Genomic DNA, 25,938 nt, shown 5'->3' with positions numbered 1-25,938 from the left:
GGGTTAAGAGTTAAAACAAACTGTGTCGATCAACCAGTTTGAGCATTTGCTGCCGTGCTGTTTCATAACCCACTAACAGATTGGATCGGCAAACAAACATCGGTGTCAATATCAACAACAAGGTGATTAGGGCCTCAAATTGTGTTTCACTTGCATAATAACTTGCTGTTAACTACACTCTGAGTTTATCTTCCAGGGTTCATTTAATCCAACTGCGATAATGTTGTTTACAGATGTGATGACAATCTAAAAGGCATGCTCTGTATTTAATTTGAAGCTAAACAGGTTAAAAAAGATTGTCCTATTATGAATGCAAGTTCAGTGTATTGTTTCTGAGGAAAACCTGATAACCAGGGCACATTTTAACAGCATTCTAGTGTTGCCCCGACATCCTAATGGCGACCGCTGAGCTGAAGCTACTTTGAATCTTTTGTGAAATGTGATTAACTACATACATACAGATTTAGAACATGTGCCCTGCGGGAGACAAAAAGTGTCTTAACACATTTAAGTGTTTTTGGGGGATATGATATGAGCTGCCTATGCGTCAGAAATTAAAAATAATTAGTGTGTGACTGAATGTGTGAATTAATAGAAGCGGTTACATTGTGTCGTATATATGTAGACATATAAATGGTGCAGCTATGTGATGTTTTCCAACTTTCTAGGAACATTTTAACAAATTAATATTTGTCATTTTTTTCTTTTGTATACTGAGCTAGGTTCAGGATGTGGTTATACTAAAGAAAGGGAAACAGCTAACCTCGGTGTGTCCAAAGTTCAAAAATACAATCCGTCTAATGAACACAATTAATCTGCTTGTTTACACCTTGTGTGAACAGACATAGGAAATAGAGAACTTAATTATTATTTGTTCAGCTATTTGCTAGAAACAGCAGTTTACTGTATTCACCCACCCAACACTTTCTTTGCAGTTCCTTTGGCTTGTTTCAACGAATACATTTGTCATGAAAAGACAGCTTTAGAGTTGATGTTTCAGATAAAGCCCAGACTACCTGTTTTCCCCTGCTCAACGCTAAGCGTGGCTAAACATGTCCGGACTTCATACAATCTTTCATAGACGATGAGTCCCTTATTTTCATTTCATTTCCAGAATGCAAATAAACAAGTTCAGTTCTCAAAATGTTAAACTAAATCCTTTGACACACAACATTGAAATCAGCATATAATCCTCATATCACATTTCCAAAATCCTGGATCAGCATCAACTGAAGACAAACAATCAATCTGTCTGTGTTTACCTGTTTTTGATTCTGTTCACATGTCTTGGACTCTGCTGTCTCTCTTTGATGCACTGTTGGTTCAGAATCATTTCTCAAAAAACACTGAACAGAACCATACAGCAAAGCAGGGACAGCATGAGCCATAACATCGTATCTGAAGAGGATCTAGTCCGCAGAAAGAAAAAAAAAAAAGAACACACGACAAACCTAGCAATCTGGCTCACGATGACACAGAAATTGCTTTTTAATCTAATAGAGCGCTCCTCCACTGTGAATTACTGTGTATGGAGTGGAGGTAGTAATCCTCTGCCTGGCATGAGCTGGAAGTCCTCCTACGCCTCTACAGGGTAACACACACACACACACACACACACACACACACACACACACACACACACACACACACACACACACACACACACCTCTCTCTGTTAATTCTCTTTCAGTCTCTGGCTTGTTAGCCTTGTATGAGAACACTGATAAACAGTCCTGAGAGGACATTGTGTTCTGGTCAAATACTGAACAATGCTAGCTGCACTAATTATTGCCCTCACCATCTTCTGGCCGCGTGTCCTCTTCTGTCTAATGCTAACGGTGCTACATTAGACTAGAATAGTACTTCATGCTCCATTTGCGCGTAAATACACTTCGCTTAGTACAGTGACCTTGCAAAAGCTTAACATCTGGTGCCTTGCTCAAAGGCATTTAGACAATGTTTGAGAGTTTGTGTAACTGCTCCACATTGACTGGTTCACGTCCCACTTGCATCACTACCAACACTTTTAATGAATATTTTAGCTGGCACATTTCACTTTACGTACTTTCCAAATTGAAGAAGTGGAATTCCGTGTATCCTTTTCTTTAATTTCCCTTAACAAGTGAGTCACTCCTCCCAGAGTGCAGGACGAGAGGGGAGAAATACACCGAAAGGCTTGGGACAGATTCCCAGAGTTTCTATTTGGGGAATTGAAGCATTTCTCCGGAGGACACTGTGTGAGTCTCTAGGGCCAGCAACTGCTCTGATACCCGACCAGACATTCTGTTTCCCTGCTAGCCTCCTGTGTCCTACTGTCCTTTCACTTTGTCAAACTGCAGCATCCCAGGAGACAAAGGTGACAATAAAATGGAGAAACCTTCCCTTCGTAGGCTGTACCTCACTATGTTAAAAATAGTGCACTATTGCGTACATAGAAGGATTTGCTCTGGATTTGCAGGTGATTTCTCTTTAAAGCTTCTTTTGTTTGCTCTGCCATGGAGTCTTTGTTTTTGGTTTATTGGTTTGTTATTCGGCAGGATTACAGACAAACTACTGGCCTGGTTTTCATAAATCATCGTGAAAGGGTGTAGCAATTTTATACTATTTTGTACTCATGTAAACGGCCTTGCCTTGGAGTTCTGCCATTTATTTATTTCCTGTGACTAGTCTCTTTTAATACTTCTCTATGAGTTGCCATATTCCTTTCATGAACCACTTCCTGATATCCATTGTTGCAGATAAATATAAATGATAATAGCCAAACTAACCTAGCAAGAGTAAACTGACAGGCTGCTGTGCCGCATCTCACTCAAAAACCCACACGACTCAACCCAGCTATATAAAATATACAATAGTCAACATGGCTTTTTACCATCATTAGAGGACACTATAGAAACAACGCAGTACTTTTCCGATATAGTTCCGAAATGTTGCGTTCACACCAAAAAAATCCGGAACTAAAATTAGTTCATGAGAACCTTTTTACAACCTTTTGAGAGAAAGAGCAGGGACTTTCGTGGAAGAAAAAGGTTCCTATTTTCCCGGGGGAGTTATGGGCATGTGGTTATGGGCTTCAGAGGTGGTGTTATCTCTGAGAGCCCTCCACATTCCGTGTCTGGAGAACAAGGGGGCCGACCTCATGTCGAGGGGCGGACCCCTACCAGGCGAGTGGGTGCTTCACCCGGAGGTGGTGAAGCGGAGATGGGCCTGGTTCGGGACACTAGAGGTGGATCTGTTNCTCTTACTCTGCGTCGCCACCTTTCCGCATATCGTCGAAAGAACCGGTACCGAGCACACGTCTGCGCAGAGGGGGGTTCTCGCCCAGCAACGAGTTTCGGTACCTCTTGGTGTCGGCGGCACACATCCCCGGCACCTTATATTGTCATACCATTGGGACAATATATGAGGTGTCAGCCTCGGGAGCATGAGCCACCTGGGACAGACAGGATTAGCGACGGAACGACTTCTCTTCATTTCCTACTGTCATTCCTCGCTCCGGAGGAAAATACGCCACTCTACGCGCGGGTGTAAACAATCAAGGGCGGGTCCCCGGCCGAGGCTGATCTCCGGAGTCAACCTACTTACGCAAACAGTACTATCCCTAGCCTCCCCTCATGGGTACTCAGGTCATCTCCCTCCTCCGGACACTCTCTATATGGTAGTTAATAACATAACGGGTCACGATTACATCAAGGAACGTACGTCAAAAGACCGACATGTTAATGTGTAGTCGGGTGTACTTAGTGATAAGACGGTTCTCTAACTCCGTACTCTAAAACACTAACTAATCTTTACACACCTTTAACTTTTCCCCAATCCGCAATCGACTTACGAGAATATTGGCAGAGACAACTCTGTCAGGGACATTCAATGTTCGTCGTTGTCTTCACGACTGGGATGAGATTTTAACTACATTTGACGATGAATCTTTTGTTCTTATGAGTTTGTGTCTCGTCAAATCCACATACTGCCCAAAAGTAACCGACGGTTTTCTCTCAATCTATCGTCCTCAGCAACTACGGCGAAGTACGAGTACTTGGAGTACGACGAGACCCCGGGTACAAGTACTTCGAAGAACGATGCACGCGGCCTGAGTGCATTGTAGTAGGACGGAGACTTGACCCGGACCGACATGTAGTCGGTCTAACGGGAGGTAGGTAACGTCCGTACGGTCACCTGTACGCCTTTGCGAGGTACTGCAACAGTGTCAGCAGTAGTCGAGCCTGTAGACGGAGGCGTCAAGGAAGAGCATCTAGGAAGTAGCACGATCCAGGGGACACGACCACGCGGACGTTTTCCCCCCACCCAAAGTGGCCGTAAAGTAAAAAGTCAGTACTAGAGATAGACCTCAAACGCAGATGTCATTATAGATCGGTCCGACACTCTAGAAGGTACAACTAGTAACGCCGGGCCTGAACTACGTAAGCGAGTACGGGTAAGCTACGAGGTCACATCAGCCGCATTGAGCGGGAGAGCTACTCATGACAAGGTACATCAACCACGCACATGTGGTACTTCGTCGGAAGAGGGGACGTCCTCACCGATGGACAAGTCCATCCTCCTGTACAGCCTCGTCAGCGAGTACGGTGAGTATCCCGCTGGGACCTTCAAAGAAGAGGAGCATTCCTTCCACTAGACTCTCTCCCTCAGCAGACCAATCGTAGTACAACAAATCCAACTTCGACAGTACAGATTATATCCTTTAGTCACTTTGTGCAGCTTACCTTAGTGTCGCAAAGAAACCTACGTACGACAATATCCTATGGAATCATAGCGAGCGTTTTTGACTACAACAGGTCGTCGTCTTTTGTTCGAGGGGTTGGTGTGTTAATAAACGTGTACGTCTTCCGTCCCGTTGTAGTATGAAATAAACCTCGACACAAATACGGTGAACTACTACAGATCTATCTATGAAATAACACAGATAGAAATCGATTTACGACTTAGTATTACTCGACAATTATGAGAGCTATTTCAGTGGTTGATTGCAATAAAACTTACGGGAAATCACGACCCAGTCCAACCAAAAATGTCAATTTGTCCGACGACAACGCTGGGTTTACTGTGTTTCTCGACACCTCATTTTGGTTTATCATTTTACCTCCGGAGGTTGTTTTTGTAACTCGAATGTTGGGAAATTTCAAACATTCTCGACTTTCCCTTTGACGGCTCAACCCACTGTTGAGCGGCTGTTCTTGTAAATAGTAAATTTTGCTTTGACGTCCAAAAAGTTCATAGTGGCTAAGTATTCTGAGTTGAGTCTTACGCCGTTAAACGCTAATGACAAAAAACTGTAATAATTTTAGTCTCTCGAATGGAAAACGACAAGTACAAGTAAGGCCTCCTCAGTAGACGACCAGACGACGACGACCACATACGCGACAAGAACATGACTTCGAATGAGATGGAGCCAAATTGGAAACGAGAAATTAATGGCGGCGTCGAATTGGGAAACAGATTGGACTCGCTCGTTGCTCGGATCTTACGTTCTTATACCTCCAACAGGTGTAAGGTCCCCGGTCCTCGAATCCTTAGGAAATTCGCCGGGAAAGTACACTCCCGCAGTGTTTTGTTACTTTCACATTGATAAACCGATTATGGACCCTGTAACATTTAGTACACAGCAATATGGAAAATGGACAACAAAACTAAAAAAGGACTGGATCGACAAATCAATGAATTAAAAGAACACATTCACGTATAAACAAACAGTTGAAAACATGCAACATACTATTCCTACAGTTTCGTACATATAGTAACATATTTTCAACTTGTACCGTTTTCTCCTATTGCAGTTTTTGGTAACATTGACATTTGTTTACACATTTGTAAACAAAAGGTAATGCGTTTTTTAGATATTACTGCAATACAAAATGTGCGTATTACACACTGCATTACCTTTCTCATTCATTACTCCACTACAATTTTAATTGTATTTGTATCTTATAAATATTAATATTACTTTCCCTTTTTGTTTTATTTTAACTTACTTTACAAATTGTTTTATTTCCTACATAAATAAAATAGTATTTCCGATTGTAAGTCAAAATTATAGCCATAAGGCTTTACATAAGCATTACAAATTAAAAAAAATGTCCAAGACCAATCTAAGTAGACATAAAAATATTTGGGCGCTTAGTTGTTAAAGGTAAGTCCCTGTTCGGTGGTAATACGTACTGCAGACCGACATGGCATCTAAACATTTTTACATCCACGTGACACTGAAGAAAGGTCGCACCTCCCGCGCACACCGCGCACGAGACGACGGAGCGCCCCTGAGAACAGAAACCATTGGTTGCAACAACAGTATTGCAAACGATTCCCTTCGTGAGAATTTATCGGTAGACTTAGGTTTTGGAAATGTGTCCATTATATTCTCAAGTATTTGACACGACGAATCCAATCTTTGATGAGTTGAGAAAGGACAGATAATGCGCAGAATATTTGCAAACGAAAGTTGCAATCGTGTCGAGCCCCATTAGCGAACGACAATCGCATCCGATCAAATCCAACATCGACTGCTTATCGTCACACATCCAGAAAGACAACCGAAACAACCGACCAATATCTATTATAGTCTTAGTGCCTCTACAAATACTCCGCCATGTAACCTTTTAAGTTCCCCCCGAAAGCCTGAGAAAACCCGTGGTCAATAACTAAAGAGAGAAGATGAAATAAGACCAAAAAAGCCTGAGACGACAATAGACAATACAATGGAAACTAGTAGATAAAAACAACACCACTCAAAACTACCAGCGAGCCCATCCCAGCGCATCGTAGCCTAAAACAATACCAGTGTTGACCTGGATTGACACACGAGAATGTCTGTCTGTACCTCCAGCTGAGGATCGGCCTCCGATCTGTGCTCAGCAAGCCGCGGTGCCAGCGGGATGGCACCCTTCTTCAATGTGAATCGAAAACACGTCGGATGAACCCGTATATACATTAGTATTTCAGATGTTTGGGCCAATAATGCATCGTCGGTCAAAGGGAAGTACGACAGAACGTAATACCGACCAGTAAAACATGTACTCCGTAGAAGTCTACCCTTTTTATACACAACGTAAGCACAATCCCAAGCTCAACTTATACATGCTTATCGTTACTCCCTAGCAGTAGAGTGCATGACTGAATGAGTGCGTGGTTCGGACATTTTGATCCAGAGAATTCTTTACTGGCTTAATGCCTATATGTAAAGCCTTAATCGCTATAATTTTCTCCGTACTGGTTCTTTATCACTACTCGGCGGGAGAGGATGAGCTAGAGTGATTTTTAAGTGATCAGTTTAGCCGAACATAGACAGAACAACTATATCGAGTGCTACATGAGTGAAGTTTTTAAAAAGAGAACAAAGAGACACGTATACGTTTAGACGTTATCCTTGTGTTTCTACGAGAATTTTAGTATATTACGAATTGTTACGTCTTCACCCCCTAATACACAATAAATCAGAGTGAGATACAGGATGAGTGCGCGGGTGAATGGCAGAGTGGGAGTACAAGGTGGGTCCGACATAGGATCTGTTAATTCAGAGAGTCCCACCCTTTGCATTTTCGTTAGTTTGCTCGAGTACTATTGAAACTCAACATACGCTATGCACGCGTTTATACGGTCTTTACAAATTCAGACACAACACAATGTCAAATGTTCGCCATCTCCTCGACCGAGGAGAGTCTGAGCGAATTTCTCCTAGACCTGTCGAAGTCGTGTCCACCCAACAAACAAATAACACCGCACTCCCGACAGAGTGGGAAACACTGGTACATACATGTGTCTGAAAAGTTACAACCTGGGAGAGACGACATGACTGACCAGATCCAAGGAGTGAGCGTGATGACAGGACACTCTGAGGGCCTCCAATCGCAGAGAGGATGATAGTCTATGAATTGTTTTCAACTGTTGTTTATTACGTGGACGTGAATGTTCTTTTAATTCATTGATTTGTCCTGATCCACAGTCCTTTTTAGATTTTGTTCGTCTAATATTTACCCATATTGACTGTGTTACTGAAATGTACTACACGGTCCCACTCCATCCTCGGGGTGTCTAGGTCATCATATCTATCTGTGCTGTAATAGATTGTACAAAACAGACGCGTCCTGGCGCCGTTCCACGAGGACACGCGCGCGGGCCACGTCGGCTGACATCTCTTCTCCCGAAGGTCGCGAGACCTCTTTCCCAGAGACAGCAGGACGCTTGACAACTTCTCGTCGAGGGAGTGTATCCATAGAGACAAGCGTCCAAGCAATACAACCAGCAGACAACGACACCCGAGTACCAGCCGCGCTATACTTGTTTTGCCTCACTCAAAGACTGAGGTGTGCCCCGTTGGTGACTCGCCCTAGATCTTTGTGGCGGGATACCTTGCTTGTTACCCGCAGCTACATCCAACGGAGACTTGTGAGGTACTCCCCAGGTCATGACGCCACTGCGACATCGGTCAGAGGTCATGTTTCGCGTCGTCGTCATGGGTAGTCCGCGCGTCCGGGTCGCTTCTACTGAAGGAGGCCTTACCTTGTACTTAGTCGTCCAATTCGAGACGACTAAATTATACAGTGTTTTTGATTTCATAGACGTTTTAACGGTAAGACTCAACTCAGAATACTTAGGTCACTATGAACTTTCTGACGGACGTCAAAAGCAAAATATTACTAAATTTACATAGAACAGCCGCTCTAACAGTGGGTAGCCGTCAAAGGGAATCGAGATGTTTCCGAAATTTCCTCACAATTCGAGGTACAATGTTTATTAAACTAACCCTCGGGATGGTAAAATGATGATAAACCCAAGCCAGCAAAAGTAGAGCAATGTTCTACTTTTGACGCCTCGACGGAGGCGTCAGCCAATCGAATCATATGCCAGTGCAAGCTCTAGCCAATCAAGCCGCGTGCTTGTGTGTCTGGGGCGGGAGATTCATGTGATTGGTTTTTGGTCGAGTTTCAGCCCCCCCCGCCGGCAAGCGGGAATTAGCTGGCAGGCGCTGCAGACTGCAAGCGGGCGCAGGTTGGCCGCCGCGTGGTCGGACCCCAGGCACTCGATGCACCGACAGTGGGGGTCATCGCCCGGACACGAAGGACAGGGGTGCTCCAATGGTGACTCCATTTTCTACGTTGTCCTATATTTGTATCCGTCTCTCTTCACTCAGTTGTATCTCACTGCCTTGCTGAAGAGAAAGGGATGACAGTAAGGAGGCGAGGCCTCCTTTCATGCGGTGAGATGGGTGCACATTCAGGTAGGCCCGCCCAGGGGCCGGCTACGACTAGAAAGCCTCAGTGGATGAATGCTTGCATGATAGGATCGAGGGGAGTACCCATAGAGTCCAGTAGAGGGAGGAGCCTGTGAGAGATATTGGCTTGGGTTTATCATCATTTTACCATCCCGAGGGTTAGTTTAATAAACATTGTACCTCGAATTGTGAGGAAATTTCGGAAACATCTCGATTCCCTTTGACGGCTACCCACTGTTAGAGCGGCTGTTCTATGTAAATTTAGTAATATTTTGCTTTTGACGTCCGTCAGAAAGTTCATAGTGACCTAAGTATTCTGAGTTGAGTCTTACCGTTAAAACGTCTATGAAATCAAAAACACTGTATAATTTAGTCGTCTCGAATTGGACGACTAAGTACAAGGTAAGGCCTCCTTCAGTAGAAGCGACCCGGACGCGCGGACTACCCATGACGACGACGCGAAACATGACCTCTGACCGATGTCGCAGTGGCGTCATGACCTGGGGAGTACCTCACAAGTCTCCGTTGGATGTAGCTGCGGGTAACAAGCAAGGTATCCCGCCACAAAGATCTAGGGCGAGTCACCAACGGGGCACACCTCAGTCTTTGAGTGAGGCAAAACAAGTATAGCGCGGCTGGTACTCGGGTGTCGTTGTCTGCTGGTTGTATTGCTTGGACGCTTGTCTCTATGGATACACTCCCTCGACGAGAAGTTGTCAAGCGTCCTGCTGTCTCTGGGAAAGAGGTCTCGCGACCTTCGGGAGAAGAGATGTCAGCCGACGTGGCCCGCGCGCGTGTCCTCGTGGAACGGCGCCAGGACGCGTCTGTTTTGTACAATCTATTACAGCACAGATAGATATGATGACCTAGACACCCCGAGGATGGAGTGGGACCGTGTAGTACATTTCAGTAACACAGTCAATATGGGTAAATATTAGACGAACAAAATCTAAAAAGGACTGTGGATCAGGACAAATCAATGAATTAAAAGAACATTCACGTCCACGTAATAAACAACAGTTGAAAACAATTCATAGACTATCATCCTCTCTGCGATTGGAGGCCCTCAGAGTGTCCTGTCATCACGCTCACTCCTTGGATCTGGTCAGTCATGTCGTCTCTCCCAGGTTGTAACTTTTCAGACACATGTATGTACCAGTGTTTCCCACTCTGTCGGGAGTGCGGTGTTATTTGTTTGTTGGGTGGACACGACTTCGACAGGTCTAGGAGAAATTCGCTCAGACTCTCCTCGGTCGAGGAGATGGCGAACATTTGACATTGTGTTGTGTCTGAATTTGTAAAGACCGTATAAACGCGTGCATAGCGTATGTTGAGTTTCAATAGTACTCGAGCAAACTAACGAAAATGCAAAGGGTGGGACTCTCTGAATTAACAGATCCTATGTCGGACCCACCTTGTACTCCCACTCTGCCATTCACCCGCGCACTCATCCTGTATCTCACTCTGATTTATTGTGTATTAGGGGGTGAAGACGTAACAATTCGTAATATACTAAAATTCTCGTAGAAACACAAGGATAACGTCTAAACGTATACGTGTCTCTTTGTTCTCTTTTTAAAAACTTCACTCATGTAGCACTCGATATAGTTGTTCTGTCTATGTTCGGCTAAACTGATCACTTAAAAATCACTCTAGCTCATCCTCTCCCGCCGAGTAGTGATAAAGAACCAGTACGGAGAAAATTATAGCGATTAAGGCTTTACATATAGGCATTAAGCCAGTAAAGAATTCTCTGGATCAAAATGTCCGAACCACGCACTCATTCAGTCATGCACTCTACTGCTAGGGAGTAACGATAAGCATGTATAAGTTGAGCTTGGGATTGTGCTTACGTTGTGTATAAAAAGGGTAGACTTCTACGGAGTACATGTTTTACTGGTCGGTATTACGTTCTGTCGTACTTCCCTTTGACCGACGATGCATTATTGGCCCAAACATCTGAAATACTAATGTATATACGGGTTCATCCGACGTGTTTTCGATTCACATTGAAGAAGGGTGCCATCCCGCTGGCACCGCGGCTTGCTGAGCACAGATCGGAGGCCGATCCTCAGCTGGAGGTACAGACAGACATTCTCGTGTGTCAATCCAGGTCAACACTGGTATTGTTTTAGGCTACGATGCGCTGGGATGGGCTCGCTGGTAGTTTTGAGTGGTGTTGTTTTTATCTACTAGTTTCCATTGTATTGTCTATTGTCGTCTCAGGCTTTTTTGGTCTTATTTCATCTTCTCTCTTTAGTTATTGACCACGGGTTTTCTCAGGCTTTCGGGGGGAACTTAAAAGGTTACATGGCGGAGTATTTGTAGAGGCACTAAGACTATAATAGATATTGGTCGGTTGTTTCGGTTGTCTTTCTGGATGTGTGACGATAAGCAGTCGATGTTGGATTTGATCGGATGCGATTGTCGTTCGCTAATGGGGCTCGACACGATTGCAACTTTCGTTTGCAAATATTCTGCGCATTATCTGTCCTTTCTCAACTCATCAAAGATTGGATTCGTCGTGTCAAATACTTGAGAATATAATGGACACATTTCCAAAACCTAAGTCTACCGATAAATTCTCACGAAGGGAATCGTTTGCAATACTGTTGTTGCAACCAATGGTTTCTGTTCTCAGGGGCGCTCCGTCGTCTCGTGCGCGGTGTGCGCGGGAGGTGCGACCTTTCTTCAGTGTCACGTGGATGTAAAAATGTTTAGATGCCATGTCGGTCTGCAGTACGTATTACCACCGAACAGGGACTTACCTTTAACAACTAAGCGCCCAAATATTTTTATGTCTACTTAGATTGGTCTTGGACATTTTTTTTAATTTGTAATGCTTATGTAAAGCCTTATGGCTATAATTTTGACTTACAATCGGAAATACTATTTTATTTATGTAGGAAATAAAACAATTTGTAAAGTAAGTTAAAATAAAACAAAAAGGGAAAGTAATATTAATATTTATAAGATACAAATACAATTAAAATTGTAGTGGAGTAATGAATGAGAAAGGTAATGCAGTGTGTAATACGCACATTTTGTATTGCAGTAATATCTAAAAAACGCATTACCTTTTGTTTACAAATGTGTAAACAAATGTCAATGTTACCAAAAACTGCAATAGGAGAAAACGGTACAAGTTGAAAATATGTTACTATATGTACGAAACTGTAGGAATAGTATGTTGCATGTTTTCAACTGTTTGTTTATACGTGAATGTGTTCTTTTAATTCATTGATTTGTCGATCCAGTCCTTTTTTAGTTTTGTTGTCCATTTTCCATATTGCTGTGTACTAAATGTTACAGGGTCCATAATCGGTTTATCAATGTGAAAGTAACAAAACACTGCGGGAGTGTACTTTCCCGGCGAATTTCCTAAGGATTCGAGGACCGGGGACCTTACACCTGTTGGAGGTATAAGAACGTAAGATCCGAGCAACGAGCGAGTCCAATCTGTTTCCCAATTCGACGCCGCCATTAATTTCTCGTTTCCAATTTGGCTCCATCTCATTCGAAGTCATGTTCTTGTCGCGTATGTGGTCGTCGTCGTCTGGTCGTCTACTGAGGAGGCCTTACTTGTACTTGTCGTTTTCCATTCGAGAGACTAAAATTATTACAGTTTTTTGTCATTAGCGTTTAACGGCGTAAGACTCAACTCAGAATACTTAGCCACTATGAACTTTTTGGACGTCAAAGCAAAATTTACTATTTACAAGAACAGCCGCTCAACAGTGGGTTGAGCCGTCAAAGGGAAAGTCGAGAATGTTTGAAATTTCCCAACATTCGAGTTACAAAAACAACCTCCGGAGGTAAAATGATAAACCAAAATGAGGTGTCGAGAAACACAGTAAACCCAGCGTTGTCGTCGGACAAATTGACATTTTTGGTTGGACTGGGTCGTGATTTCCCGTAAGTTTTATTGCAATCAACCACTGAAATAGCTCTCATAATTGTCGAGTAATACTAAGTCGTAAATCGATTTCTATCTGTGTTATTTCATAGATAGATCTGTAGTAGTTCACCGTATTTGTGTCGAGGTTTATTTCATACTACAACGGGACGGAAGACGTACACGTTTATTAACACACCAACCCCTCGAACAAAAGACGACGACCTGTTGTAGTCAAAAACGCTCGCTATGATTCCATAGGATATTGTCGTACGTAGGTTTCTTTGCGACACTAAGGTAAGCTGCACAAAGTGACTAAAGGATATAATCTGTACTGTCGAAGTTGGATTTGTTGTACTACGATTGGTCTGCTGAGGGAGAGAGTCTAGTGGAAGGAATGCTCCTCTTCTTTGAAGGTCCCAGCGGGATACTCACCGTACTCGCTGACGAGGCTGTACAGGAGGATGGACTTGTCCATCGGTGAGGACGTCCCCTCTTCCGACGAAGTACCACATGTGCGTGGTTGATGTACCTTGTCATGAGTAGCTCTCCCGCTCAATGCGGCTGATGTGACCTCGTAGCTTACCCGTACTCGCTTACGTAGTTCAGGCCCGGCGTTACTAGTTGTACCTTCTAGAGTGTCGGACCGATCTATAATGACATCTGCGTTTGAGGTCTATCTCTAGTACTGACTTTTTACTTTACGGCCACTTTGGGTGGGGGGAAAACGTCCGCGTGGTCGTGTCCCCTGGATCGTGCTACTTCCTAGATGCTCTTCCTTGACGCCTCCGTCTACAGGCTCGACTACTGCTGCACACTGTTGCAGTACACTCGCAAAGGCGTACAGGTTGCCGTACGGACGTTACACTACCTCCCGTTGACGACTACATGTCTCGTCCGGTGTCAAGTCTCCGTCCTACTACAATGCACTCAGGGCCGCTCATGTGTTCTTGAAGTACTTGTACCCGGGGTCTCGTCGTACTCCAAGTACTCGTACTTCGCGTAGTTGGCTGAGGACGATAATTGAGAGAGAACCGTGAGTTATTTTGACCAGTATTGGATTTGACGAGACACAAACTCATAAAGAGACAAGATTCATCGTCAAATGTAGTTAAATCTCATCCAGTGTGAAGACAACGACGAACATTGAATGTCCCTTGATAGAGTTTCTCTGCCAATATATCTCGCAAGCGGATTTGGGATTGGGAAAAAGTTAAAGGTGGTGTAAAGATTAGTTTGTTGTTAGAGTACGGAGGTTAGAGAACCGTCTATCACTAAGTCCCACGACCTAACACATTAACATGTGTCTTTAGACGGAGTTCCTTATGTAATTGTGACGTTATGTGTNATGAGACGCAGCGGTGGAAAGGCGTATAGCAGCTTTCTTGGCCATGGCTCGTGTGCAGACGCGTCTCCCCCCAAGAGCGGGTCGTTGCTCAAAGCCATGGAGAACCATGGCTTTGAGCAACGACCCGCTCTTGGGGGGAGACGCGTCTGCACACGAGCCATGGCCAAGAAAGCTGCTATACGCCTTTCCACCGCTGCGTCTCATTCTCCCTCTCCTGGGTAGAGTGAGGCGGGAATGTCTGTCAATCATCCTAGTAGCGTCGGATCGCGTCAGGGCTCCGTGGTACTCAGAGATGACACAGATGAAGGTGGGCCCCTAAAGCAGGTGGGGGGGAGTCCTCCACATCATAGCACACCTCCGCGGGGTAAGCGCGTCAGGGTCTGCTCTCTCAGCCGCAGCCTCTTTTCTCTCCACGGTTACGGCCGAGGGAGAGGTGAGTGAGGCGCAGCGCCTGCTAACCAGAAAGCCGGTCAGAAACAGTGAGATGGAACAGTGTTGTTGTGGGACGACAGCGCATGTATACATCGGGGAGCCTGTGAGAGATATAACGAGGGGTTACGTATGATAACCCTTGTTATATAAACACAGGCGGAGCCCTCTACTCAGGGGCCCTGTCTGTCCTATGCTGCTTGCTGAAGAGAAGTAAAGGATGACAGTAAGGAGGCAAGGCCTCCTTTTATGCGGTGAGATGCGCGTGCATTCAGGTAGGCCCGTCCCGGGGCCGGCTACGTCTAGAAAGTCTCAGTGGATGAATGCTTGCAGGATAGGATCGAGGGGAGTACCCATAGAGTCCAGTAGAAGGCTCCGCTTGTGTTTATATAACAAGGGTTACCATACGTAACCCCTCGTTTTGATCGATTTCCGCTAATGTGCCCATTGTTCTCCGAAGGCGACCTGGCGAGTTTTCTTTACACATCGGACAATGGGTGAATACTGACATCAGGGAAGACATGAACACAAGCAGAAGCTTACTCCTAAGTGGATCATTCTCGTCCTTGTTGTCACTGTCCCTGTGAAATGGACAAAGAGTAAAATGATCAAGTCTGCAATAAATGGCTGGATCCGACCCTGCATAATGATAATGTAGCAACATTTTAAAAAACATGACAAAACGATACTCGTCTGATGGGCTATAAAGATAATCCTGTATCCTGATAATCATGTTGGCTATTGTCGGCCTCAACCTCTTTTTCCTCATCAATTATGTCCCTTTCAGGGAGGTTTAGCTGCAGGTTGCACTGGATCCCAGCATCCACACACTGATAAAAATGGCTGTGAAATCCAGTTATTTACAGTGTTTGTGCACAGTAAATTACTGTATACCGTTTTAGAGTATAATACCATGTTTCCAACCAAAAATTACAGCAACTCTGGAGTTACTGTAGAAATAGCAGTAGTAACGTCCCAACTCTATAAAATCACAGTAACCAACAATGTACTGTAGAAGATCAAAGTAACCAACAATGCACTGTAGAATAGATAATCACAGTAACCAACAATGCACTGTAGAAGATCACAGTAACCAACAATGAACTGTAGATAATCACAGTAACCAACAATGTCCTGTAGATAATCACAGTAACCAACAATGTACTGTAGATAATCACAGTAACCAACAATGTACTGTAGAAGATCACAGTAACCAACAATGTACTGTAGAACATCACAGTAACCAACAATGTACTGTAGAAGATCACAGTAACCAACAATGTACTGTAGAAGATCACAGTAACCAACAATGTACTGTAGAAGATCACAGTAACCAACAATGTACGGTAGATAATCACAGTAACCAACAATGNGAGGAAAAGGGAGTAGTAGTATCTCTTATAGCTTGCCGTCGAATAGTACCGACGGTGACTCCCTGAAGGCCCAGTAAAGTGAGGCAATCCGTTCCAAGGATTTGATTTTACCTGTAAGCTTGAGTCGGACCGGGACGTCGAAGGGGTTCTCATCGGTGGCCGTTTCCCCAACCCCAAAACCTTAGACACCACACACATTTTACACTTACCCGGCTCCGCTTCACGACTTTTTTTTTTTTCAAGACTTTTGTCACTTGTAACTTACCCGCCACTTTCCTCCCAGCAATTTTATGTATAAAGTGTAAGAACACGGACCGTGTGAATGAAACAAGAGCTTATTTAGAGCGGAAGACCTACGTCTAAATTTAACCGGGTAAACTTCCGACGCTGAGTTCAATTCATCTAGTCGGGACCTCAGTAAACCTTCTCCGTGGCCCCGCCCGCTCGCCTCCGCCTCCATATTTCACCTAAATCCCCCTGCCTTACTTCGCCACTTACACAAGTCGTGGAGGAAGGGGAAAAACAAGGACCTCCAAAGTCGTAGTTCAGGTACTCTCCTCAGAGAGACTTCGTGGATGACCGCGGGTGTAAAGTTTACTAGACAAAATGTACAACCCAAACTTCTTCTCTGTGGGAAAAAAACACTTTAAGACTATGAGTAAGCGCTAAGTAGAAGTACATAGACACCTGTCCCGGCAAAGAAAAAGACCACAAGTGGTCATGTAAAGAAAACTTTTTATTTATATATCAAACTCTTTTCAAACACAACTCTTTCATGTTATAGGGACCTATGATTTTCAGCCGGACTCCGTTTGTGTGGTACTGATTCGTTCTTCATCAAACATGTCAAACTAGTCTCAAGCTTTCTAAGGCGAACTTTTCATCCGTGGTTTTACCGCAGGGGACAGACAATACTTTTTCCTAGACGTTTAATTGTCGATTTTATCACCGTCGATTTTACTGTAAACGACGCATGAAAACTCCGTCTTATGTGTATTGTCATTGTCTTAGAACTAATTACAAACTAAGTCGTGCGAAATAAAATGTCAAACTGGGGGGACGTAGGATTTAAAGTGTGCCCTCTCTTTAGTTATTGACCACAGCCCTCCGAAATTCCCTTGATCCCGTCTTTGCTCTTGTAAGACAAAGGGTGGTTACAAAGAATTGTGCATGCCCAAAACGAGGCGTCACACTAACCCCGACCACCTAAAATTTCACTGAACGGGGAGTAATAGTCTTGGTCTTAGTTGTCGATATTCGGGGAGGGGTAACCAAAAGCACCGGGGTCCAAAAGATTATCTTATTGTATACAAACTAGGTATTTATAGAAGCCCGAAGAATAAAAAGATTCAAGGTGTAACAGACAACGGAAATGTATTTTGGGTTAAAATTTCATTGAGAGGGTCGGGTCTCAGAACCTAGTCCGAGTCAAATCGTCATCCACAACACCCGACTCCCCCCCCCAGCAGATTACTCTTCCTTGTCCTTGTGTTTCCAGCCTAATTTTTTTTCCAACCTCAAGTGTGAAGGAGGACAACAGGACCCTTTCCAAAGTTCAGGTTAGGTTCTCCTCAGCCAGGCGGACTTGTTTACGGACGTTTTAAATTTAAACCACCCTCCCCGCAGACGTCCTTCACCCTCCCACACTTTCACCCAATATGAATCCCAATCACGTCAACCTCAAATGAAGGTCTCTTTGTAGGCCTCTTCTTTGTACCTCTCTTCTGGCGTCTTCGTCGCAGGGAGAGGGGTCCAGTCAAACGTCTTTTGAAAATGAGGTAACTTCATGTACATAAAGTAAATTTTATAAGTTAAGTTAATGTCACTTTTGTACTTCTGATTGGTTCTGTGTTTCGAAAGTTAGTTTGTCAAAGAAACCGGAGTAGGTTTTGAAAAGACGTTTAGTATTGTACATATAGTAAAACATTAAAAAACCAACACTAAAAAATTCAAATTTATCATTGTACTTGTACTTTTTACATAGTAAACTGTGAAAAGGGAATGACCATCAATACACATATAATTGAGGATCTAAATCAGTCTTAATTTCTTTTGGAACTAATGGGAAACCAACTTCATAATACACATTACTATGTGTACCTAATCAGACAACACACACATATACGCCGGGACATAAGCGAAGCAGATTAAAGGAAAGACCAAAGGCGGCGAACAAAGGAGACAAGATATAACAGGGGGTTTTTTTTATATATTTAGAGTTTATTTTCTAAGTAAAAGATATTTATAGTTCTTTGTTGTCGTATTTTTATTACTTCCGAGATTTTAATTAAGGGTTCCAAAAGTTTCTTTACAGTAATTAAAAAACAGACTAGTTGAAGGACAAACAGAACTTATCTTTGGTCTCCTCTTTTGTATCCTGGGTTTTTTGGGTTGGTCGACAGGGTCGTGACCACTGTTAGGAAGTGTTTGATAGCTCATAAATTTTACACGTGTGTCTCCTGAAGTGTAGCCTTTTGTAGAAGTCGGACACTGGGTTTACGCCCCGGCTGGAGGGAGGAAGGGGCCTTAGCCGATTTGAGGGGTGTTGGCGCAGAGTGTGACCTCTCTTTGGCGATGCGCGGACACTCGCGTTACACCCTTTTCAAGAGAGAAGGTCCTCCGGGTACCACTAAGTGTTTGGATCCGAAGGGTATGTCCTCTCTTTGGGCGTTTAGGACCGCTGGTGGGGTACACTGTTTCGAAGGCCGTGAGGCCGGTCACTCGAATGTTAGTATTTCATTAAGGTGGGTCTCTCTCTCGGCAATGTAGACGTATGGCTCACACCCTTTGAAAAATTTTTTCATTTTTGATGTGATTTTGAAGTAGGGCCGCCACAAGTGGGTGATTTCTCTTTCATAAGCCACAGCTGGTTACACCCATTCTGAAGGGTTAGTCTCAAGGAGATCGAGTGTTTTACGGTAGGTCCCGCTCAAAGCGTGGCCTCTCTTTGGCATGGTCGACACTCCTTACACCTCGTCAGAAAACGTGGTCTGAGGCCGAACTCTCAGTTGTTCTGCCGGAAGTGGTGACCTTTTCTTTGGGTATGGTCGAACACTGGTAAACCGTCCCGAGGTGGTAAATACTCTTCTTCCAAGTTAAATTATTTGTGTAGCCCGACATACGCGTTGGTGGCCTCTCTTGGTAATGGGCGTCCGACACTGGGTGACACTCTTTGCAAAAGGGCCGTCCTTAGTCCGGAACGGGCAGGTGGGATGACCGAAGTTGTGCCCTTGACTTTGGTGTGTCGGACACTTTTAACACCTTTTTGAAAAAGGCACGCCGGCATCATTAGGAGTTTCAGGGTGGTTGGGGGCATGGTGTGCGGATCGGCGTGGGGCAATTGAAAAAGAGGTTTCTCGTATCGAAGTACTCCCGAGCCCACCACCTACCTCTTTATGACTAAAACAATCACGAAGACGGGGTCCATAAAATCAAAACACTCGGGTATTAGACATATATACGGGATGTGGCAATTAAGACACTTTATTTGAGTGTAAACGTCTTTCCGCCGTCGGGGCTTTTACAGGTTTGGTTGCAGGACAACTCTACCCGTTAAAGGACAACATCATAATATCAAAAAATGAAGGGATATTAGTGGACACTCCATCTGGAGTTCGCAGTACGAGGTTACTGACATAAAAAATATCTTAGTTAGAAGTAAAGGCTAACTATCTCGAAAAAATAAAAACAAAAACGATTTATGACAAATTAGATGGTACAACACTAGCAAGTCTCGAATTTCGTTCACTATATACTAAACAATTAATTCCGATTTTAACACTGCGGACGAAAAGGAGCATAAAACAGGCATTTAGGACGTATGCTTTGAAAAAAAGATAAAAAGGGGTTAATTTACACAGCTGTGTTTCTCTGAGAAATGACGTAGGTAATCTTTTGACAAATAATGGAATAGTAATCGAAGGTTAGTGGAACGTATATTTAAAAATTCCGAACCGGGAACTGAATTGATTTCTTTCTTTTATTATATCTACTCTGATTTTGTCATAATAAGACTAATAACAATAATAATTAATAATAATTAATCATGTACATGAAAATTTTACGGTAATTACAAATTATTTAGTGTCCCCCTTGTTATATCAAAATGGTACAAAATTGGCTCCCTATTAAAAATCACAAAATACGTACATTGGGTCAAATAAATAACATAAGGAGGACACACTCATTTCTTCCCGACACTCTAAACTTTTTGGACGGTTTTTCTCTCTTCACTCAGAGTTCAAGTCTTTTTATCATAAATGGTTTATGTAGACGTAATATAAAGGGATGACACACTTGTAACACCCCAAATAAATTCGTCTGAGAATAAAAATCTAATTAGACGTAGTTGGCAGGAGAAGTGTACTGGGAAATAGGGCAGGACAGAAAGAATCTTTGTCTCTTCTTCTTTCCTTTCGGGGTTTGGGAAAGGTCGCCCCTGCGTTTACACCTCTTTCTAAAATGATTTTTAGTTCTTCTCCAAGTCTCAGTCGTTTAACGTAAGGTTTCGTTCTCTCTTGAGTGTCGCACTTCTCACACCCTTTTGGGGAAAAGAGCCACCATCATTAGAATGTTCAGGTGGTCGCGTGAGTCGAGACGGAGGTAGGACTAGGAAAAGACTCAGTTCGTATCGTAAGGAGGACGAAAAGATGTTTACATTTCGATGGGTTGTTACTGGATTCAAGATTTTGGGTCTCAAAAAAATACCTGATGTAAAAGTCTCACGAGACTAACTAGTTGTACACACAACTAAAACTATTTCGTCGGGAACACGACAACGACGCTAACGACTTACCATTGTTACTAGGTCAGATGGTACCCGTCGGACACTTTACTTGCAAATCCCTTGTAGACATTTATTTGGTAGGGAGAAATTGGTATGTCAAGAATTATATGAGTACATACATATTACTGAAGAATTAGGTAGTAGTAGTTGGCAATAACACACCCGTCAACCGTTAAAATCACTCGTAGTTCAAGTCTTCCAAGAACGATACAAATCAAATGAGCGTTTTGTAAGTGACTTTATAAAAATAAAGTGTAAATACAAGTAATTTACAAACTCAACCAAAGAAACAGGAAAAAAATTTCACTAGAAGTTTGTGATTTCTGTGCAACCCATTACTCTTCTCTCTGGTATTTTATGAACATTACACTCTTAAGTCAGCGTCAATAGGGTCCAATCTTGACTTTGAGTGACTCTCAGTTATAAAGACCTCTTTCCACAAATCAATTTACAAATTTATACTTATCAAGGGTAGTTTAGTAAGGGTAACTTAACGCCACTTTCCTCCCAGCAACTTATTTATAAATGTAGAACACGTACTAGCAATGAAAAGTTAGGAACTTATTAGAGGAAAGACTTACGTCTTAACTTTACCGGGTAAACCTTCGGGGACATAATCGAACTTCATCTGATCGGGACCTCAGGTAGAAACCTCTCCTCCCCCATGGTCCCACCCTAAATCCCCCCTCCCTATTTCCCATTTACACAAGTCGTGGAGGGAAGGGGAAAACAAGGACCTCCAAAGTGTAGTTCAGACTCTCCTCAGCAGAGACTCGTTGTGATGTGTACAGACGAAAGACGAGGAAAAACTCTTCACTATTCTTGTAAACACGTGCAAGGAACAAAAACAAACTTATTTTGTAACGAGAACACTTTTAACACTATATTATAATAGAGTACAAGTACAGAAACGGAGTAAAACGCCCGGGTCAGAATCAAAGAGAACACAAGAGGTCATTTACACTAAGAAACGACTACATTATTAGCTCGGGGGCATCGTAATTTTTGAACAAAAGATAAAAGAGGTAATTTCAACAGGGCTGTGTTTTTCCTTTATAACCTCCTTTAGCTTAGGAACCACTGGACCTCCCTTACCGAAAGGAGAGGAGAAAATGCTGCCCCACAATGCCTTGCAGCCGCATCATTTGCTTCACACAAGAGTCGGCCGTTCACGGAAACAACCGATTGTGACCGAGAAATGATATCATGAAAGTTACGGTGCTTATTAAGCTTTTTAAAAACGATAACTTGCCAAAGTGCTTTGTTTTGAACGTTCATCAGTATTATAATCAAAAAGAGAAATATGGACGTTAGTTTTTACTGAAATGATCAAATAAAGTCAAGATTTCACAGTCTTTACTGAGCTGTGTGGGGTTTGTTCAACTTTTTAAAAAGATGTTAAGGACTAACGTTTATAATAAATACATTTGTATTGATTTTAAGATCTTTTCATAGTTCATGCGTATTGGGATCATTTGTATTAATGTGGACCGGAGGGAGAGGGTGACGAGCATAAGTTTCACTTTCCTTTTTTATTTCAATTCCAACTTTGGTCATGAAGAATATGTTTCTCTGTTGTCCACGTTCGGGGTGCTAGTGGATCGCCGGAGCTGTTAGATTAACATTAACATGCTTATAGTGCTAAGTGCAATGCCTTGCGGCCTGTAGCACCATCCTTGATGGAGCATATGTGTGGGCAGGAAAGGAGTGAGCAGAGAGTAGAGTAGTTGTCGATTTTTGTTCTGTTTTCTGTGACTATCTGCCTCACCCTGTCAGACTTTCAGTTGCGCGCGCTACTAAAGAGACGTGTTACCATGGAAACCAAACAATGGTTAAGCTGTATTAAAGTCCGAATGGAAACAGTTGTGTGTAAATCTGATTTTGTGAGAAATCGGGAGAAATGCGGGAGAAATATGACCCCGGGAGGAAACCGGGAGAGGGCAATGAAATCGGGAGTTGACAAGTTGTCGGTTGACAAGTATGAGTTGCAGTATAAAATTCAACTGTAGCGCTGGTGCATTAATGGGAAACCCTTAAAGTTTGAGCACCCTCTTTGAAACGTCAAGCTACCCCACAGCACCCCCTAGAGAAAATCTCTGGCGCCGCCACTGAAACGGACCCCCCTCCACGAATACACCACAAGTCCATGCAGGCACGACCACGTTTCAGGTCAGCAAGTTCGAATCCATGTTGGTTGTTCCAAAGGTCAGTATCATAATATTTAAATATTGATATGTAAGATACAAATACACATACATACATGCGTATATATATAATTATATAATATTATATATAATATTCTCAGGAATTGAAGTCAAACCAACTGCGTGTACTGTTGGGACACAAACACATGATGAGGAAAAAGAGCTTGAGGCGGACAATAGCCAACATGAAGAGGATAATCAAAATGATCATCTTTATAGCCCATCAGACGTGGAATCTGATTCGTCAGCTGATGAGTATCGTTTTGTCATGTTTTTTTAAATGTTGCTACATTATCATTATGCCGGGTCGGATCCAGCCATTTATTGCAGACTTGATCATTTTACTCTTTGTCCATTTCACAGGGACAGTGACAACCAGGACGACAATGATCCACTTAGGAGTAAGCTTCTGCTTTTGTTCATGTCTTCCCTGATGTCATTATTCACCCATTGTCCGATGTGTAAAGAGAACTCGCCAGGTCGCCTTCGGAGAACAATGGGCACATTTGTGGAAATCGATCAAAACTGCAAACATTGTGGTTTTCAAAGGTAATGTTTTTAAATGATGACCATGCGAAATATGTATTAGAGAATGATATTAGTGGCCATGATTGACAGGTGGTCATATTCATGAGATACTCATACAGGTTGTATAGTATGATAGAAAATTGAATGAATATATTTTTCTCACAGGTCATGATCGACAAGTTAATGATATACCACAAGAATTCAAAGGTATGGTAGTGAACAAAATGCTCGACTGGAATAGTACAGACCGTTTGCCGTAAAATCAGATATTTTATCTTTCAGTCATAAAAATAATTTAACCTCTTAAAATTTAAGAGATATCAAGTTTTTTAATTGGATTGAAAACGTCCAGTTTGCAGGCTTGGCTACAGGTGTACAGAACAAAGAGTCGGTAACAACAGACACACACAGACAGACGGTGTTAACAGGAAGTACTTCTCCAAAAAGTGAGAGGTCTTTGACTGTGTAGCGTTGTCGGGGAGGGAAAAGCGTTACACCTGTGAACTTCCCTGAAGTAATGATGACCTTTATTGTAAGTCTTGTGTGTTATTATAAAAATTTCTACCCGGATAGTATACTCTTTAAACTAAAGTCGCAGTATAAACACTTGTACCAATTTCGAAAACTCGACCTTTACGAGCGGTTTTTTTTGAGGACTTTAGTATTACAGACCAAGCTATTCTTTTCTAAGAGTCGACACAAAGCCGATATTCATAAACCTGCCTCCGAAAGTATGTATCTATGTAAGGTGATTATCGACTGGGCGTGATAACTTGTAGTTGGTGGAACAAATGAACACTCCAGGACATACACATATTCCCTAAGGTATGAACGTGTCACTGGTCCCGCTAGTGTGGCAGGTAGGCGGAGGATTCGTGGTCAAGAAACACAACAAGGCACGGGGAAGCAAAGACGGTTACTAACAAGGCTAGAAACCAGCGTCTTGACAGACTACGTCCAACTTCCTTAAGAAGACTACTAAGTCTTTACAGGCACAACACTACCACAAACGTCAATACCTGAAGTCATGGGAGTGTAGCGTGAAAACAACCACTACATCGGGCGTTGTTTCTTAAGCACGACTCGTGTCGTCTAAGGTCGTCCTCAAATAGTGAATTTCNTTAAAACACACACACACACACACACACACACACACACACACACACACACACACACACACACACACACACACACACACACACACACACACACACACACCATCTCAATGGTGTGTGTGTGTGTGTGTGTGTGTGTGTGTGTGTGTGTGTGTGTGTGTGTGTGTGTGTGTGTGTGTGTGTGTGTGTGTGTGTGTGTGTGTGTTTTAAGAGGTCTTACAAAACTAGAAAAAGTGCATCATAAATGCATTAACAATTCACCCAGATCCCATTCTGAAAATCAAAAATAGAACATCATTAATGTTATTTGTCAAGTTAAGCTAATTTGTGCTGTATGTCCTGATAAATTAAATATTCAAATTCACATCTCAACCTCCTTTTCACAGAAATATGTAACAGGTTAGGTGTCTGAGATCACTGAGAAGGGCGAGAAATACGCACCTTTCTAATCACATTTAAATTGATGCATTGCCTCAGGCAAAAACAATGAGGAAATGTCAGTGTTTTCATAAGCCCTTCTGTGAAAGGAGCAGCTACAGTGAAATACCTTTGGCAATTATGGCAACATATGCTAAAAAGACACAAAGTTTCTCTACTAAAACATGTCATTGGTGTCAACTATAGTGCCAGTAAGAGCAGTTAAGAAAACTATTTACCAAATGTTTCTTTTTGGATGAACTGCTCCTCAGTTAAACACAGTTATTACATCAGGTTTGTGTTAAGAGCAAGGTTGAGCTTAGGTGCGTTGAAGTAGCACAAAGTGCACTGATAGTAACCTATCAAAGAAGCTGTCATGTACTTTTTGATAAACACTATATGCAAGTGGCGTTAACCTCTCTAAACTACTTCTTCCCCTCTGCTGCTCCTGTTTGCCTGTCAAGACGGAGAAACACATTTAGTTAACGCTTAAAGACACCTTTGCACAAGTGAGAAGCCCAGGTGCCAATTCAGATAGACACGTTGGGGTGTCAGTGATGGAAATGGAAAGTTTTATTGAAAGAGAACAAAGCCAGACACATCATTTTTTTTCAAGA

General features: G+C 42.9%; 1 protein-coding gene across 1 annotated transcript in view; it reads left to right on the top strand.

Annotated features, from left to right (window-relative positions):
* LOC104963985 (uncharacterized) overlaps positions 1-23,939 on the top strand; it is a 54,975-nt gene extending 31,036 nt beyond the window's left edge. Inside the window, exon 5 of the mRNA XM_010792683.1 lies at positions 23,625-23,939. Coding sequence (XP_010790985.1) covers positions 23,625-23,814 — 190 coding nt within the window. The 3' untranslated portion in view covers positions 23,815-23,939. The remainder of the gene's footprint in view (positions 1-23,624) is intronic.
* The last annotated feature ends 1,999 nt before the right edge of the window (positions 23,940-25,938 follow it).

This window comes from Notothenia coriiceps, unplaced genomic scaffold, assembly GCF_000735185.1.
Source record: "Notothenia coriiceps isolate Sejong01 unplaced genomic scaffold, NC01 NC01_scaffold00036517, whole genome shotgun sequence".
Taxonomy (NCBI): Eukaryota; Metazoa; Chordata; class Actinopteri; order Perciformes; family Nototheniidae; genus Notothenia; species Notothenia coriiceps.
The sequence above is the reverse complement of the archived record's forward strand: the minus strand, read 5'-3'. Positions and strand labels throughout refer to the sequence as shown.